This window comes from Piliocolobus tephrosceles, chromosome 17 (assembly GCF_002776525.5).
Source record: "Piliocolobus tephrosceles isolate RC106 chromosome 17, ASM277652v3, whole genome shotgun sequence".
NCBI lineage: Eukaryota > Metazoa > Chordata > Mammalia > Primates > Cercopithecidae > Piliocolobus > Piliocolobus tephrosceles.
Window position 1 is genome coordinate 69,256,896 of NC_045450.1, and position 18,505 is coordinate 69,275,400.

The 18,505-nt window shown below is 51.5% G+C and overlaps 1 protein-coding gene across 1 annotated transcript in view; it reads right to left on the bottom strand.

Moving 5' to 3' along the window:
- Positions 1 to 16,176, bottom strand: part of COTL1 (coactosin like F-actin binding protein 1) — a 53,796-nt gene extending 37,620 nt beyond the window's left edge. Inside the window, exons 1-2 of the mRNA XM_023226890.1 lie at positions 15,923 to 16,176; positions 15,583 to 15,665 (exon numbers count right to left, since the gene is read on the bottom strand). Coding sequence (XP_023082658.1) covers positions 15,583 to 15,665; positions 15,923 to 15,999 — 160 coding nt within the window. The 5' untranslated portion in view covers positions 16,000 to 16,176. The remainder of the gene's footprint in view (positions 1 to 15,582; positions 15,666 to 15,922) is intronic.
- Between the last annotated feature and the right edge of the window lie 2,329 nt (positions 16,177 to 18,505).

Genomic DNA, 18,505 nt, shown 5'->3' on the forward strand with positions numbered 1-18,505 from the left:
GCTCTGTCGCCCAGGCTGGAGTGCAGTGGCTGGATCTCAGCTCACTGCAAGCTCCGCCTCCCGGGTTCACGCCATTCTCCTGCCTCAGCCTCCCGAGTAGCTGGGACCACAGGCGCCCGCCACCACGCCCAGCTAGTTTTTTGTATTTTTTAGTAGAGACGGGGTTTCACGGTGTTAGCCAGGATGGTCTCGATCTCCTGACCTCATGATCCGCCCGTCTCGGCCTCCCAAAGTGCTGGGATTACAGGCTTGAGCCACCGCGCCCGGCAAAAAAAAATTTTTTTCTTTTAATTAAAAAAAAGAGAATAAAACCAATTCCTTCTCAGGATTTTTGAAGTGCGACTTCCACCCCAGAGAGCAGCAATGAACAGACAGGCAGGAACGAATGGATAGGGACAGACATAACACCTGATTTGTTTTGACAAATTTGTGGTCTAATAAAAGTGCATGGGGCTGGACGCGGTGGCTCATGTCTGTAATCCCAGCACTTTGGGAGGCCAAGGCGAGCAGATCACTTGAGCTTAGGAGTTCGAGACCAGCCTGGCCAACCTGACAAAATCCTGTCTCTACTAAAAATATAAAAATTAGCCACCCATGGTGGTGTACATCTGTAATCCCAGCTACTCAGGAGGCTGAAGTAGGAGAATCGCTTGAGTCTAGGAGGCAGAGGTTGAAGTAAGTTGAGATCATGCCACTGCACTCCAGCCTGGAGATAGAGTGAGACTCCATCTCAAAAGAAAAAAAAGAAAATCGTGCATGGAAAGGGCAGGCCAATAAGGTAGTATTGCTAGAGTCTGCGATGCCTGCGTAATGAGGAAGCTGATTCTCCACCTTTCACACGCCTCAAGGACGGTGGCCCAGAAGGGCAGAGCCGGCTTGAAACCTCAGCCGCAGGAGAGCCTGGAGAGCAGGGTTTAGGTCCTGGCTCTGCCCCTTTCCTCCCATGTGTCAATGGCCCAGCGACTTCCCCTCTCTGCCCCCCAGTTCCCCGGAGGCCTCTCCACCTCTGCGTGGGAGCCCCTGGTTGGCGGGGGTGGACTCGCAGCCGGTTTTCCTTCCCGGTGGACTTTAACAACACTCCAGCCCGCAAGCCTGCGCACACCAGCCCCCACGGGGATGGCTGACTCACTTTACTCTTCTACAGATTCACTTATTCATTACCCCATGCAACATCCGAGGCAGAATCTCCCCTCTTCCCAAAGGACCGAGGCAGCGAAGCGTGACTCAGCCAGGGCTCTGCGCCAGACTCTGAGTGAGCACGTTGGAAACGCGGGTACGATACGGTGTCGTGGCTCGGCCCTAAACACAGGAGGACCCCACTGAGAGCCCAGGGGACCAGCAAGCCTCCCCCTGGAGGTCTCCTCATCAGTGACACAGCACATTGATCCTCATCAGAGTCAGCTGAGGGGGTGATGCCCTGGGAATTGGGCCTGGCATACAAAGTGTTGAGAAGCGCTAGGTGAGGATAAGGACAAGGCGGCCTTGGGACCAACGGGGACAATGGCAACAGACTATGAAGGGAATGGGGGCAGTGGGGGAGCCGGGAGTTCAGTGGGGAGAGGCAGGGCTAGGCTCCGAGAAAGAGGCCGCTCAGGGCCTGTGGGGTTGGCGCATCATCCCTGGGGACCCAGAGGAAGAAGTGGCAGAATAAAACTGCCCAGTGGGAATGAGCCACAAAAACGGCCAAGGCAAAGTTCTAGGAGGACAAGAAACCAAAGTAGTCAGAATAAAATGCATGCTGCTCCAGGAAAACCCAGAGGCTTTACATGGCTCCCGGGGCTACTGCACCCTGGGCCCTGCCAGCTCCCCACCGTCCCGCTCCCCACCCACACTGCCCCCCCCACAGCCCTCACCCCACGGCCCCCACCCCACGGTCCCGCTAGGTTCCTGCCCTCCTGCCCACCCAGGAGCCTCATCCTCCTTTTTTCTTTATGCTTTTTAAACCTAAGATATTATTTACAAAGCATGAACTGCACCCTGTTAAACTGTACAATTCAGTGGTTTTGGTCCATTCACAAGGTTGTGCACGGTGATGCACCCCACTGAGCTCTCCCAGCACGAGTGCCCAGCAGACCGAGTGCCCAGCAGACCGTGAGTGCTCAGTTTGTATTTGCTGCGGGGATGAGCGATCAAAGTCACCCAGGAAGAGAGTATGGTGTTCCCAAGAATGGGCCACACAGCAGCCACGTTTGACCTGAGAGCTCCAGGGTGGACAGAGTCCTCTCTGTCCCTCTGTGAGGCAGCGGCCCAGAGGGGGCTGTGGCTGCAGGGGTCACACAGGGGGCACCAGGAGCCTGGCTCTCTGCATCTCAAGCCAGGTTCTTTTCACCCTTCCCCCAGCTCCAGCTGACCCCTGGCCCGCCTGAGGCGGCAGCAGCTTTTATTTGCAAGCCATGAACAATACACTCCATTTTATAAGCAGGGTAGAATTCTAGCCAGAAAGGGGGAGAAAAGCTCTAGCCCGAAAGGGGGAGAAAAGCGCTTCCGCTTCCGGGTCAGATCAGACCTCCAAAGGCCAGCCCTTCAGGCAAAAGTAGGGAAATCGGGATTTCCTGGGAATCTCTCCAGGGCAGGAGGGAACATTTGGGTTCAGGAATTAAGGAGCATTGCTCCCCAGACACACTCACAGGTTTTCTGTGTCAACAACGATGGCAGAAATGGCCTCTAAACAACAGTGGCTTCTAAACAGTGCCACGGCTCCCCCATGGCCTGGGCCTGGGCCTTAGGTCTGCCCCTTGGTGTTCCACAAAAGAGCCTCCCGTGGTCTTGCCTCCTTGTTTCACAAAGATTTTACATTGCAAGCTGGGGTGCAGGGGGTGTCAGGAGTGGGGGCGAGAAGCACATGCACCAGGTAAGAATTGCAGCCCGGCCGCATGCCGCCCTAGCTGTGAAACGGGATAACAACAGGGCCCGTGATGCTGGTCACCGTGCATATTAAATGAAATCACAAGAAAGTGACTGTGGCAGGCAAAACAATGGCCCCCAAGACATCTACGTCCTAAACCCCAAAACTGTGAATATGTCCCTCACAAGGCAAAAGGGACTTTGAGGATGTGATTAAGGTAAGGATCCTGAGATGGGACATTCTCCTGGGTTATCTGTGTGAGACCTGTGTGATCACTGCAGTCCTGAAACGGGGAAGGGTGGGGAGGAGGGCCAGAACCAGAGAGATGGCATCATGAGGACTCGACCCGCCACGACTGGCTTTGAAGACAGAGGAAGAGGCCACAAGCCAAGGAATGCAGGCAGCCTCTGGAAGCCAGAGAAGACAAGGCAATGGATTCTCCCCTGGAGCCTCCAGGAAAAACCAGCCCTGTCCACACCTGGATTTTAGTCCTGGGAGGCTCATGTCAGATTTCTGAGTTCCAGAATTGTAAGATGATGCATTTATGTTGTTTTAATTCACCAAGTTTGTGGTCATTTGTAACAGTGGCCATAGGAAATTAACACAATGACCTTGGCTAATGCCTGGCCTAATAGAGGTGCACTGTTAACCATTGCTGTTGTCAACTTAGTTATTTATTACTGGCAAGGAAGCTTACCTAACTACATAGAAGACAAAATAAGAATAAATGCATGAAGAAAAGCGTGATGACCATAAACTAAGTACAGAACTAAAAACAAGATCTATGATGGGTTAATTTCAAAATGCACGCATGAAATAAAATATTAAATGCTGAGGTGCTATGCCTGGCTTCAGAAACCAGCCTCTGGGGACCTGCCACTGCTGAGGCCACTGAGCTAAATCAGAAAAGTCTCTGGCACTTGTTTAAGTGGAAGAGGAAGGTGGCAATGTCTGGGCTCTGGAGTAAGCAGCCTGGGGCCAGAGCAGTCACGTGGCCAGTGGTAGCAGCCGGGGAGCCTTGTGGGCCACTGGACTGTTACTTTGGAGGAGGGGACAGCGGGCCCTCCTGTGTGAGCTTAGCTCTCAGACAGCTACATGGACTGTCACTCATTTGCCTCCTCAACGACATCTGTGCAGGCTGCCAGGTGCTGTTCCCAGCACTGCCAATACTGCAGAAAACAAAGCTGACCAGGTTTCCGCCCCACGGGGCTTGGATGCTCCCAGGAAAGTCACAGGATAAAGAGGTGCATAACTGTACATGTGGCTATGATCTTAGGCACTGCTAAATGCTGCAAGGATATGCTTTTTGACTCCTCGTCACCTTCTCGAAGGCCACGTCTGGTTTCAGCGGTGGTGGGCATAGCCATGTGGGTACACCATGACATCCTGCCATGTGCTAGCTGCTCAACCCCACAGAGGCACAGCCTGGAGTGCAGAAACCCTAAAGCCCCTAAAGGACCCCTCAACCAATGGGGGATGAGAGTCGGTGGCTACGTGCCGCCGCCTCCCATGGCTGTACTCTCCACGTTCCTCTAAGGGTTCCTGCGGGATTCTGTCCCAGATGCCCACAGCAGTGACTGTTGGATTCTGTCCCAGGTGCCTACAGCTCATAAGAAGTAGAGCTGAAATTTGAACCCAGGCATTATGGGTTCTCTTCTATAAGCAAGAGACAAAGGGGTGGACAGCCAGCACTTGCTGGGAAAAGCCTACGACCCAGGATACAGCCCATGACTTGGGCCCACTCAAGGAAGCAACACACCTGTAAGGAAAAGAGAATGGGAGCCAGCTAATCATGAAAGGTGGGGATTTCACCACGAAACGGACAAAGTCCCTCTCTCCAGGACTTCGCCAAGGAGATGAAGAAACAGACATGCACACCACCACCACACAGGACACCAGCACCACGAAGACAAGGAGGGCATCCGAGCAGAGGGAACATTCACACCGGGCCTTGACGGGTGTGTAGGAGTCCTCCAGGAAGGCGAAACAGATGAAGATAGTGCAGGCAGAGGGAAGAGCATCCACAGGCCTAGGGAAGCGGGAAGGCAGGGCAGCGCGGCACAGGGAAGGGCTGGGAGCCTCGGACACAGATCTGGAGTCAAAGTGCAGTTCTTCCCAGCTGCAGCATCTCCAGCAAGCGACTCTGGCTCTCCAAGGAAAATGTCAGGTTCCTCCTCAGTGTAGTGCGGATAATTCCTACTTGTGGGTGTCACTCTGCTCATTACACCCTCAGAGAGAAGATAAATTAGATGAGCTAACACACATAAAGCCCCTACGTAGGGCCTGGGACTTGGGCATCCCTGAGGTCAGCATCGTGTGTGTTGGGGACACGCACTGGAGGAGTTGGCTGGCCAGCACCTGTCATAAAGGGCACCCCATGTCATGTCTGAGCATTTGGACCTTATGGGGAAAAGGTGTTGGGAGTGGGAGGCGGGGGAGCAGCCCGACCTGAAGGTTAGAAAGCCACCCCTGGCCTGAACTGCAGGCTCACTGGGCTCAGGAAAAGGACTCAACTCAGTACATAGCAAAGGGTTTGGCGCACAGTAGATGCTCAAGAAATGTCCTGGAGAAGACAAGGTCATGATCAAGGGTGGAGCCCTAAGAAACGCCTAGACTTACCAGGCAGGAAGCAGAAGAAGCAGCAGCAGAAGGAAGTGAGAATGAGAGGAGAGAGACATAAAAGGAGAACTAGGCAAGTCTAGCCGTGCAGAAGCAGAAGCACAAGCGAGGGGGACTATTTTTTCGGGAGGTGCTGGCCACTGGCAAATGCTGGAGGGAGGTAAAGTGGATCAGAGACAAAGAAATGACCACCAAATCTGGCAACTGGAATACTATCAAAGACCTAGGCATAGCCCTCCATGCTCCAGGTGTGGATAGGCGCCAGAATGAAATAGGGTAAAGAAAGGATGGAAGACAAGGAGGTATTTATAACATCCCTAAAACCTGTAAGCAATGCTTTCAAAAAGTTTGCATTAACTTCTGAAGATTTTCAAGGGGCAAAAACACAATTTAACTAGTGTTTGGGGAAGGCCTTTTTTAAACATGAGACACTGTACTTACCAGGAAGATGCACATCTACCATCCTTCATCATGGGTGACAAGGCCACAAACAGAAAAGAAAACACAAACATCACCATGCAGTAGACTGAAAGAGCTACCACAAAGCCCACGTGCCTTTGGATACACAAAAAAGCTACACAAGGCCGGGCACGGTGGCTCAAGCCTGTAATCCCAGCACTTTGGGAGGCCAAGACGGGCGGATCACGAGGTCAGGAGATCGAGACCATCCTGGCTAACACGGTGAAACCCCGTCTCTACTAAAAATACAAAAACTAGCTGGGCGAGGTGGCGGCCGCCTGTAGTCTCAGCTACTTGGGAGGCTGAGGCAGGAGAATGGCGTAAACCCGGGAGGCGGAGCTTGCAGTGAGCTGAGATCCGGCCACTGCACTCCAGTCTGGGTGACAGAGCAAGACGCCGCCTCAAAAAAAAAAAAAAAAAAAAAGCTACACAGCATGGCTCAGGGCCTCCCAGCAACACATACGTGGGCAAAGAAGGCAATGGGAGACTGGATAGTGCACAAAATTACAAAGGTAATGTCTCAGCAGCCCTTCAGGGTACCACTTAAAAACAAAAACCCAGCCAGGCGAGGTGGCTCACACCTGTAATTCCAACACTTTGAGAGGCCAAGGCAAGTGGATTGCTTGAGCCCAGGAGTTCGAGACCAGCCTGGACAACACAATGAAACCCTATCCTTACAAAAGATACAAAAATGAGCCAAAGCAGGTGCCTGTAGTCCCAGCTACTAGGAGACGCTGAGGTAGGAGAATCGCCTGAGCCTGGGAGACAGAGGTTGCAGTGAACCAAGATCGTGCCACTGCACTCCAGCCTGGGTGACAGGGCAAGATCTTGTCTCAAAAATTAAATTAAATTAAAAACCCAACATTGTTTCTGGAGCAAAGTAGGGACTCAATAAAATGTTTGTCGCATGCATAACAGACAGACTGTTCAGCACTTTATAACTGCCCAAAGCCCCGTCACAGATTGAGAGCTTCAGTCCCTTAGACCTTAGGAAAGAAGGGAATTTCTCTCCTTCGCTTCTCACCCAAATTTCTGAAACCCGTGTGTGTAGGTGCAGCTAGGGAAAAAATATTCAGGTGCAAAACAGCATGATAAATAGACTGCCAACTCTGTGCATTGTATTGCTATATATGAGGAGGTCATGGACAGCAAGTGAATTTGACTGCTTAGCATTCCAGCTCCCTTCTTTTGCTAACTGTACTCGTTTTCCGTAGGAACCACCCCTCCACCACTCTCAGTCTCCGTCATCCAGGTAGCGCTGATCCCACCTCCGAGAGGCATCCGCCAGGCCTGTACTAAGCCACGTTTGGTCAGTGTTCCTGGAGGCACAGCAGGCCAGAAAACGGGGTTGTGAGACAGGACAGCGCAGACGGAAGGAGCGCCTCCTTCAATCCTTTCTTCAACATCTACGCCGAGCGGTCAATCGGACTCTCCTGACATACCTCCCGTGACGGGGGCCTCGCTTTCTCCTCTGGTAGCCCGTTCTACCCTGAGGGCCGTTCTTCCTCTCCAGGTCCACCCAAAATCTATCTGATATGGTTTGGCTGTGTCCCCACCCAAGTCTCACCTTGAATTGTAATAACCCCCACGTGTCAAGGGCAGGACGGGGTGGAGATAACGAATCACGGGGCGGTTTCCCCCACACTGTCCTGGTGATAGTGAGTTCTCACACAGCTGATGGTTTTACAAGGGGCTACCCCCTGTGCTTGGCTCTCAGTCTCTCTCCTGCTGCCATGTAAAGCAGGATGTGTTTGCTTCCCCTTTTGCCGTGACTGTAAGTTTCCAGAGGCCTCCCCAGCCACGCAAAACTGAGTCAATTAAACCTCTTTTCTTTATAAATTAGCCAGTTGCGGGTATTTCTTCATAGCAGCGTGAGAACAGACTCACACACTATCCCTGAATTCCTACTGCATAGTCCCATTTACCACATAGGGTTGGTGTGGAGGTAGGAACACAAGAAGTCCACACTTTCCACATGACAGCCCGTCAAACATCTGAAGACAACACTCGCGTGCCCCCAAGGATCTCTCCTCTTGATCTCACAAGGTTAAATGTGCCCAATTTCCTCAGTCAGTTCTCACATGAGAGGCTTTAAATTCCTTGTCCAGCCTGGATTCTCCTCTCCTCTGAGACTGTGTCCAGCTGCCTAACCTGGAGACTATGGCCAGGACTCTATTTAGATGGAAACTAAATCCAGAACCCACTCACGCTGGCCTAAGAAAAAATATTACTTGCTCATGAAAGTGAACTGTCTAAGGAGAAAGCTTCAGGCATGGCTGGATCCCAGAGTTTTAAGCTGCGTCACCTGTCTCCACCCCCACCACCAGGCTCTGTTCCTGAGTTCTCAGACAGGTTCTCTCTATAAATGGTAGACACGCCCTGTGAGCTCCAAGTCCTCATCATTCTTATTTGTTTTAATCCCAGAGAAAGATAAAAAGACTCTTTACCAACAACTCTGTCCAAAGTCTCAGGGATGAATCTGATTGGCTAGATGTGAGTCACAAGGGCCCTTGAACCAGTTGGCAGAAGGGTGGCTTACTCTGATTGGACAGTCTGGGTCATGTGCCCTCTCACAGGCACTACATTGGCTGCCCAGGATTATTATGAAATGGAAGGAAGAGTTTCCCCCAAAGGATGGAATGCTGGGCAGAAAAACAAAAACAAAACAAACAAAAAAAACCCATCAATCCCTACATCTCTCTGTGTGACGTTTTGGATTAAACACTACTGGCTGACCAGAGCCTCATGGGAATATCAACTCCACCCAGACCATCATCCAACAAATGTTACAGGGCACCTGCCTCCAAGCAAGCCGATGCTGCCCTTCATGAAGATGCCTTTTCTGGTAACCACCCCACATCTCAAATTTATTTCAACCTATCCATTGATATGTAACACCTTTCAGAAGGGGCTACTTTAACAACAACCACATTTATTGAGCATTTATTCTGTGTCAGGCAGTACTCTACAAGCTTTATATGGAACATGCCGGTTTATCCTTACAACAAGCTACGTGCAATCATTATCCCCATCTTTACAGATGAGAAAACAGAAACTCTGGGAGATCTGCCCAAGGTCACACAGCACAACGCTATCGTTCAAGGCAAGATGCCCCAGCCCCACCACTGATGCTCTTAACCAATCAGCTCTAAAATCTGCACCAACAGAAAACTGGACTCATTCCCAGATGCCTGGATTCCTTCTAAAATAAAACTGCTTGCAACACATAATTTGAGGTCCATGGATAGAGGATTGGTTTAACAATGTTACATTTGTATGAGAGAAACTATGTAGCCATTTTCAAACTGGTATTGCAGAATAAGAGAGGAAGATAAGGAGGAAACTTTGGAATGGGGGGGAGGTGGCTCTAAAATATCTATGATCCCTTTTTGAAGTAGAATTACAAATAGAAAAATATCTCAAGAATATAGATAAAAATGAGACCAGTAGTCTGTCCTGGGAGATGACAATAAAATGTCAGCTCCATGAGGACAGGGGTCTTTTCTGCTTCTATGCTTAACCCCAGTGCCTAGAATCGTGCCCCCACAGAGTAGCACTCCCATATGTTCAATAAATTAAATGAAGAAATGAACAGGAGAATGAAGGAATAAATGAAAGAATGAGGGAACAAGTTCCTGAGAGTTTGTAAAACTGTATCTGAACTGTATTACTTGGTATTCTCTTCTTTTGGTTTCATCTTGGTTTATGAGTATGCTACAAAGCACATGTATTATTTGAGTGCTACAGAAACAAAATATGATTTCATAGACAGCCCCAGCCACTTCCTTGCCATACATACATGATCTGGTAAATGGCTTCTTTCCCTCCACCTCTGCCAGCTGAGCCCTGATTGCTCCTGGCTCCCAGTGGCTCTGTTAGGTGAACCTGTGACCCTCCAGCCCAGCTCAGCACCCATTTCCTTCCCGTCATCTCTCCCTCTTCCGTCTTCTTGGTGCTCTTGAACACTTCTTCCATGTCACTTAAATTCCACAGACAAAAATGGCAATCACAGTAACTGACATGTATGGAGTGCTCACTATGTCCCAAGCAGCATAAGGACTTGCTTCTTTAACCCTCCTAATGACCACACTGTAGCAGGTTACCAGACAGGTAACTCACCTGCTCCAGAGGTGAGTTTGAACCCAGGCAATCGGACAAAACCCAAACCTTGAACCACTGAGCTAAGCACCTCTCACCATGCTCCTGCACGCAGACCCGTGCCAAAGGTCTAATGCGTGTCCGCATGGGGCCAAATGCCTATTACATACCAGCTTGGGCCAGGTGCTACTGTGTGCTGAGTGGGGACATGTACTGAAAGCTTCCGAATGGAAAGCATAATGCCTCCATGAGTGCTATCAGAGTAAAAACAATTATTTGAAGCCGGGCACAGTGACTCACACCTGTAATCCCAGCATTTTGGGAGGCTGAGGCAAGTGGATCACTTGAGGTCAGGAGTTCGAGACCAGCCTGGCCAACATGGTGAAACTCCATCTCTACTAAAAATACAAAAATTTGCCATGTGTGGTGGCACATGCCTGTAGTCCCAGCTACTTGGGAGGCTGAGGCAGGAGAATCACTTGACCCCAGGAGGCAGAGGCTGCATCCAGCCTGGACGACAGAAAAAAACTCTGTCTCAAAAAAAAAAAAGAAAAGCAGTAGTCAGGGCAGCCAACACATACCATGGGCTGTGCTCTCATGTTAGGTCCATTACTTCAGGGAACCTTCCCAGCCACCCTCAGAGGTAAGCATGTCAGGATCCCCATTTTACAGACCTAAAAACTGAGGCACAGAGGGAGGGATGCACTTGCCCAAGACCACACAGTGAGTGAGAAGCAGAGCTGAGATGTCAATTTAAAATGTTTCTTTTTTCTTTTTTCTTTTTTTTTTTTTTTGAGACAGAGTCTCACTCTGTTGCCCAGGCTAGAGTACAATGGCACGATCTCAGCTCATTGCAACCTCTGCCTCCTGGGTTCAAGCGATTCTCCTGCCTCAGTCTCCGAGTAGCTGAGATTACAGGCACTGGCCACCATGCCCGGCTAAGTTTTGTATTTTTAGTAGAGACAGGGTTTCACTATGTTAGCCAGGCTGGTCTCAAACTCCTGACCTCAAGTGATCCGCCTGCCTTAGCCTCCCAAAGTGCTGGGATTACAGGCATGAGCCATGGCGCCCAGACTAGAGCGTTTCTGATTCCAAAGTGTACTCAGAGTTGAAATAAAGAAGGAATCACAGTAAGCTAGGTGGTCGGCTGAGTCCCACATGAGTTGAGATGGGGAAGAGGAGTTCCTCATGGTAGAAACCTCCAAAATCAAAAGTGCCAAGGCGGGGAATGTTACAGTGTTGGGCCGCAGGTGCATGAGGGAGGCTGTGTGGAGATACTAGAGAGGAGATGTGGGTGGGGACAAACCGACTAGAAAACCAAGCAGACAGCCTGAGTGTAATCCAATGGGCAGAAGAGAGCCATAGAAGGTTAATGAGCAGAGGAGTGACTTGATTAGAAATGTACTATAGAGGCCGGGCGCGGTGGCTCAAGCCTGTAATCCCAGCACTTTGGGAGGCCGAGACGGGTGGATCACGAGGTCAGGAGATCGAGACCATCCTGGCTAATATGGTGAAACCCCGTCTCTACTAAAAAATACAAAAAAACTAGCCGGGCGACGAGGCGGGCGCCTGTAGTCCCAGCTACTCGGGAGGCTGAGGCAGGAGAATGGCGTGAACCCGGGAGGCGGAGGTTGCAGTGAGCTGAGATCCGGCCACTGCACTCCAGCCTGGGCGGCAGAGAAAGACCCCGTCTCAAAAAAAAAAAAAAAAAAAAAAAGAAATGTACTATAGAAAGAATTACCCCAGCAAGGGAGGACAGAGTAGATACCAGACAAGGAAGATCAAGGGCAACAGACTGTTGCTATTAAGAGGAAGGCAGAGATGTTAAGGGGCAAATGGACACTTTTCTGAAAGTGGCATGCCATTCTTCCCTAGAAGGCCACCTCCCCAAGTCAGTCTCCTGGTTTGGGTGGGGCTGCCCCCTCCCCCGACTCCAGAGGTGCGCACGTGATCCAGGCCTGGCCACCCAGAGTCTCAGTGATTGGTCTAGGGATGGCCACATGACCTCAGGGGAGCCACAGACAGTCCAGGGACCCCCAAAATCACTGGCAAAGAGGCTTGCTCTGTCTCTCCACCAAGATGGCTCTGCCCAGGGGCTAAACCTTCCCGTTCCCCGCAAGAATGGAGGTGAAGGATGAAGACAGAGCTAGGAGGAGGAAGAGAGGCTGTTTGGAGTTTGGGCAGCCTTTGCTGCTGCTAGAACTTCCCCTGGAGTTTCCAACCTAGAGGCCACAGTGGGTTTTCTGCTGACATTAATCTGCACTGGGCATCTCTCACGGCCCTTGCAAGGTCTCTGACCATCCCAGGTGAACTGAGCTATGGAGCAAGAAGCAAGAGCAGAGGCAGCGGTGGGGCAGGCAGCGAGGAAGGCCGGGAGCCAGGCAAGCCCGGGAAGAAGCAGTACAGACACAGAGCAGGCAGAAAGATTGGGAGAATGAGTGCGGGGGTGGGAGGGAACTGGTCCGGCCGTGCAGATACCTAGTGACCCTCTGGAAAACAGCTCCAAGGGAGGAAAGGCCAGGCCAGGAGGCTGGGGAGAGAAGAGGAGGGGAGGCTGGGGTGGAGAGATCCCATTCTGGAGAGCCCTGGGGGAGGAAGGGGAGAAGGGACAGTAGCCTGGGGTGGGAGGGCCACGGAAGGGGGTATTTTAGAGAGAATGCCTGAATGCCAGAGCGGGGAATGTTGGGAAGCGAGCAGGACCCCAGGAAGGCCCACACCCTGAGTTTATAAGGAAGAAACTGGGTGCTGTTTCTGGCCTTCCAAGTCTGCTGGCCATCTTGTGAGATGTGTGGAAGCAGGAAGCCCGAACCAGAGTAGAACCTTTCTTCTCAGGCCTATCAGGATACCTACCTGGCAGGGAACTGGGGCCACAAAAGAGCCCACAAGTGGGCAAAAACATGTCATTTGCAACATGCAAGCAATCCCATCCAGAGGTGAGAATCTAAACGACCTCCTCAGAAGCCAAGAATACGTCCCCTGAGCCAGCCTGCCTGGGTTCAAGTCCTGACTCTGCCAGTTTCTAGCTGGGTGAACACAGGAAGCCTATTAACCTCTCTGGGCGTCAGTTTCCTCATCTGTAGAATGGGAACAACGTCAGTACCTGTCACACCGGGCTGTTCTGAGGCATGACCAAGATAAGGCATGTCGAGCGTGACTAGTATCCATCCAGCGCCAGTGTTGAGTCCACCGTCCCTGGGTTATGAGGACACGACAGCAGGAAGGAACAAGCTTTTCCGAGAGGAACAAGAGCAGACATGGCAACCATAAATCTCCTATGCATTTGTCCAACAGATGGCTGGAGAAAGAAAGCAGACTGCAGCTGAAGCTCCTATGGCCCATTCATGAGGATCCACACACAGCAGGGGAGCATTTTCAGCTTCCTCACCAGCGTGCGCCACTCCCCACTCTCGTCTGGGGGGCAGGGGGTGCGTATGAGCAGAAAACCACAAGCCTGCGGGAGGAAGTGTTTTCCCACCACACCAGAGTGGGCTGAGGCCTGGGAGCAACTGCCAGGAGTCTCCTGATGGGATGGATGCTCCTTTCCTCATCACCTTCTACTTGCTGGAGAGAACAGTAGCTTCAGGGGCAGAACATGGTTTGATGGGGGAAGGGAGTGATTGGTGACCAGCGGGAGGAAAGAAGTGAATTTAGCGTCAAGCACAGCCTCAGAGCTGGCAAAGCAGAAATACTGCTGAATCTTCCGGCTGTTCACTAACCGGAGGGGAGAAAGTTAAGATTTTGCACTTATTCTGCTTGCAAAAGCATTCAACCACAGAGGCAGAGGGACAGAGGCCTGGGTTCAAATCCTACCCTGCCAACTCTTCACATCGTTGCAGTGCTTTATGCTGCTATTTTAGGCCAACTGTTTACAAAAGCAATGAATGAATGTCTAGAGGCAGCGCTCAAGGAGTAATTTTAGTTGTGTGTGTGTGTGTGTGTGTGCATACGTACATTCTTAGTATCACTCAGCCTCTAGCAGTCCCTCCACAAATATCCTTTGAATTGAACTAAATGTAAAATGTAATTTGATTATGGAAGCAGTTAAGGAAAGAAACACCCACATGATCCCTGGCACAATTCTGTACTTTTTATTTATTTCGCAAATAATCATGTAGCTTGTACAGGCACTGTTCTGAGCATTTTACACATACTGACTCACTTACCCTCACAACAGCACTGTGGGAGTGCAGGTGAGGAAACCAACACCCCCAGAGATTAAGGAACTCGCTCCAAGCCACACAGCCAGGAAGCAGCCATTGAGGGATTCAAACCCACACCGTCGGCTGGGCTCGGTGGCTCACGCCTGTAATCCCAGCACTTTGAGAGACCAAGGCGGGCAGATCACGTAAGGTCAGAAGTTGGAGACCAGCCTGGCCAACATGGTGAAACACCCCCCCCCCCCCCCCCGTCTCCACTAAAATTACAAAAAATTAGCTGGGCGTGGTGGTGGGCGCCTGTAACCCCAGCTACTCAGGAAGCTGAGGCAGGAGACTCTCTTGAACCCAGGAGAGGGAGGTTGCAGTGAGCTGAGATTGGCCACTGCGCTCCAGCCTGGGCAACAGAGCAAGACTCTGTCTCAAAAAGACAAAATAAATAAATAAATAACCCACACCGTCTGGCTCAGGGTCCACGCCCTAACCTCCGGGCTGTGCTGCCTTTGTCCAAAAGTTTGCTTCCAACTAAAGACCAGAGATGGGAGGGAGTCGCATTCTCCAATCTCTTTAAAAGGTCCCATTACCAACATCACAGAGCCTCTGCCACTACTGAGGGGTTTATGGCGATGCCTGCCACGTGGTCTTTCTTTTCATGGTTCATACACAACAGGGAAGTGCCTAAGGCACACAAATCCTAAGTATACAGTTTGATGACTTTTTACTTGGGTACACACCTGCATAATCCCCTCCCAGATCAACAAATGTCTACAGAGACATTTCCAGCTCCCAGCAGTCCGGGTGGTGTGCCCCTCCCAATCAGTGGCTATCTACCCCAAAAGCTAACCTAATTCTGACATTCACACCATAGATTAGTTTCGCCTTGTCTAAGATTTATAAATGGAATCATATGGTGTGTACTCTTTTGCATCTGATTCTACTTGTCAAATTAAAAATCACATAAAATTAGCACACGGGCAGACAATGATAGTGGGAGAAAGGAGGGCGCGGCTGAGTTTCTTTCCCTTCCAAGCAGCCCCCTAGCCTGTTCGTATTTGGGCTCAGTGACTGATAAAAGGGGACAGTGGGAAGAGCTGGACAGTGGAGTTTGGAAACACAGGAGCTGACCTTGGAAAACCTGTGAATCGCAGGGGGCAAAAAAGCTGCCCCGCCTGGAGAAGGCATTGTGGGATGGCGGAGGCAGGTGGGTCAATTCTGTTGCCTCGCATGTCCAGAGGGGAGAAGGTTTTATGAGGCCTTAAAACGCTCACATCGGGTTCCTCCCACGCCATGCGCTAGGGGCACCCCATGTGGCCACCGGTTCCTCCCAGGTTGGCTCTGGCCGGGGCTCCCCGGGTGCAGACAACCTCCCAACGACCGCGCATCCGCCCGGCAGGCGCGCCTCCCTACCTGTGCACTGCTGGATGAAGTGCTGGTACTCCGCTCCCTGCTCGCCGGGGACGATGGTGGAGCCGTCATATTTAAAAGTCACCCTTTGGGTTGGGAGAAGAAAAAAACACACACACACACATCAGCGCTGGTGGCTGCGCGGCGCGGCGCTTGCAGAGGACAATCTAACAGACGCGCTGGCCACGGAGAAGCCCGCGGGGGCCTGGCACGCCGTCCCGGAATGAGGCGAGGAAGACAGCGCGGGAGGCCCCGAATCCGTCCCGCCTGGAGGCCGGCTCGGTGCACGAGGCCCCGCGCGAGCCCGGGGAGCGGGGCGTGGAGAGGAATGAAAAGTTCCTACCAGATGACTGCCGAGCCGTCGTCGCGCACCAGGTTGTACGCCGCCCGGCAAGCCTCTTTGTCGATCTTGGTGGCCATCGCCGCGGGGCCTCAGCGGGACACTGTCCGGGGCGGCCGAGCGCGCCCCTGGCCGGCGGCGGGAATGGGAGCGCGGCGGGTACGCGCCGTGGGCGCACGGGCTGGCGGCGGTGGCTACGGCGACGCGGCGCCTGCGAGCTCCGAACACGGCGGCCGCTTCCACTGCGGACGGAGAGCGCGCGGGGACCCCCCAGGCCGTGGCCCACCCCGCCCCCCCGTGCCCATTGGCCTCCCAGGCCGCGGCCCGGCTCGTCATTGGCGGCCGGGCTGCGGGGGCGGAGCGTCTTGATTCTCCGGCGGCCAATCCCAGCCCGGAAGGCTTGCGCAACTCGGACATGGGGGCCGGAGTAGGGGCTTTGCCTCCTCCCTCTCCCTCCTCCCTCCCGCTCTCTTCTCCCCCAACATCCCTCTTCTCTCTCCTCCTTCTCACTTCCCCTCCTCCCCTCCCGACCTCTCCCTGGAAATTCCCACTACGCTAACCCCTTTCCCACCCGACTTCCTCCTCTCCCTCCTCCTTCCTTTTCTTCCCCCCACTCCCCTGACCTCTTCTCCCTACCTTCCCTCCCCCTCTTTCTCCCTTCCCCCTTCTTCTTCTTCCTCTCTCCTCCTCCCTCTTCTTGCCTATCCCAGCCCGAAACTTCTCCGTCCTCCCTATTTCCTTCTCCCCAAGCTCTTTTCCTTCCTCCTCCTTGACCCCCTCCCCTGCTTCCCTCGGCTTCCCCTCCCTCTTCTCCACTTACCCTCCCGGCAGCTCCTCCCGCCCTGTCCCCTATTCCCTCCTCCCATTCCCCCTCCCCCTTCCTCATTCTCCCCATGCCCCTGCCCCGAGGCTGCAGGGCTGCGGAGCTCCACAGGGGACCGCCACGTGGATGACGTAATGCATCAAACCCAAGGAGACAGGCTGGCCACGACCTACCCCAGCGTTTGGTTCCGTGGATTCTAGGTGGGGAAGAATTGGAAAGAATGAAGCATTTTTAATAGGAAGAGGTAGAAAGTGGACTGCTTCCAAAACGCTGGTGGGCTCTCTCTTTACTCTGGATTCTGGTCATTTGCATTCCTATCTTAACCTCTCCCTTTGGGCTCCTCTGAAAGCAAGAGCTGACTCATTCTGTCTTCCTTATTCCTTCACTGACTCATTCATTCATTCCCTCATCCAGCCATTCCACAAAGACCAGTTACAGCGTGCAGGCAGGTAAAAAGGCAGGATCCTGAAGACTGGGCTCTTAAATTGCATCCAGTACTGCCACTTTCCAACTAAAGGGCCATTGGAAAGCCTCAAAACCTCTCTTCAATGACTCCTCAAATGGGAAAAATAGTATAACTGATATCACTGCTTTGTTTTAAGTTTAATTCAAATGACACATGGAACAAATATACTAGACATTTGATAAAATGTCATCATTTTTGGTTATTAAGTGATAAAAACAAATCCTAAATGGAAACCCAAAAGGTCAGGGACAATGTCCAATTAATATTAGAATTCTCAACAAGCAAAAAAACAAAAACAAGAAATTGAATGAACGAATCAACCAATCAATGGGTAGTTGAATGGGTGGGTGGACAGGAACACAGTTTCAGAAGAGTAGAGGCTAGATGCTGTTATAAGACAAAAAGAAATGCTCATTTCATTCCTCACAAAGCGGTTCCTACTTAACTCTTTGATAAGGATAATGGGACAATTGGCCATTGGAAAGAAGAACAAAGATGGATCCATTGATCAGGGAAAAGTCCAAAAGGATCAAAAATGTAAACACAAATAAAGGAAATCAGACCAGTTGCAGTGAATCACACCTGCAATCTCAGCACTTTGGGAGGCTAAAGTGGGACGATCTCATAAACTCAGGAGTTCGAAACCAGCCTGGATAACATGGCAAAAGCCCATCTCTACTAAAAATACAAAAATTAGCCAGGCATGATGGTGGACGACTGTAACCCCAGCTACTTGGGAGGCTGAGGCAGGAGAATCGCTTGAACCCAGGGGGCAAAGGTTGCAGTGATCTGAGATTGCACCATTGCACTCAAGCCTGAGCGATAAAGCGAGACTCTGTCTCAAAAAAAAAGGAAATCACAAAAGTGCCAGAAGAAAATATGGGGAGCTTCCTTCTAACCATAAATCATGTTACCCAAATCCAAATCCAAAAGCCATTGAAAAGATGAATACATTTGAACATATTAAAAGTGATCCAAGAAAAAAAAAAAAAAACCATACCATACCACCTGATGCAAAGAGTAAAAATTAAAAGACACAGCAGTAAAAAGTGTTTGCAACTCAAGTAAAGAATAAGTCTTGGCCGGGCGCGGTGGCTCAAGCCTGTAATCCCAGCACTTTGGAAGGCCGAGACGGGCGGATCACAAGGTCAGGAGATGGAGACCATCCTGGCTAACACAGTGAAACCCCGTCTCTACTAAAAAAAAAAAAATACAAAAAACTAGCCGGGCGAGGTGGCGGGCGCCTGTAGTCCCAGCTACTCGGGAGGCTGAGGCAGGAGAATGACGTAAACCCGGG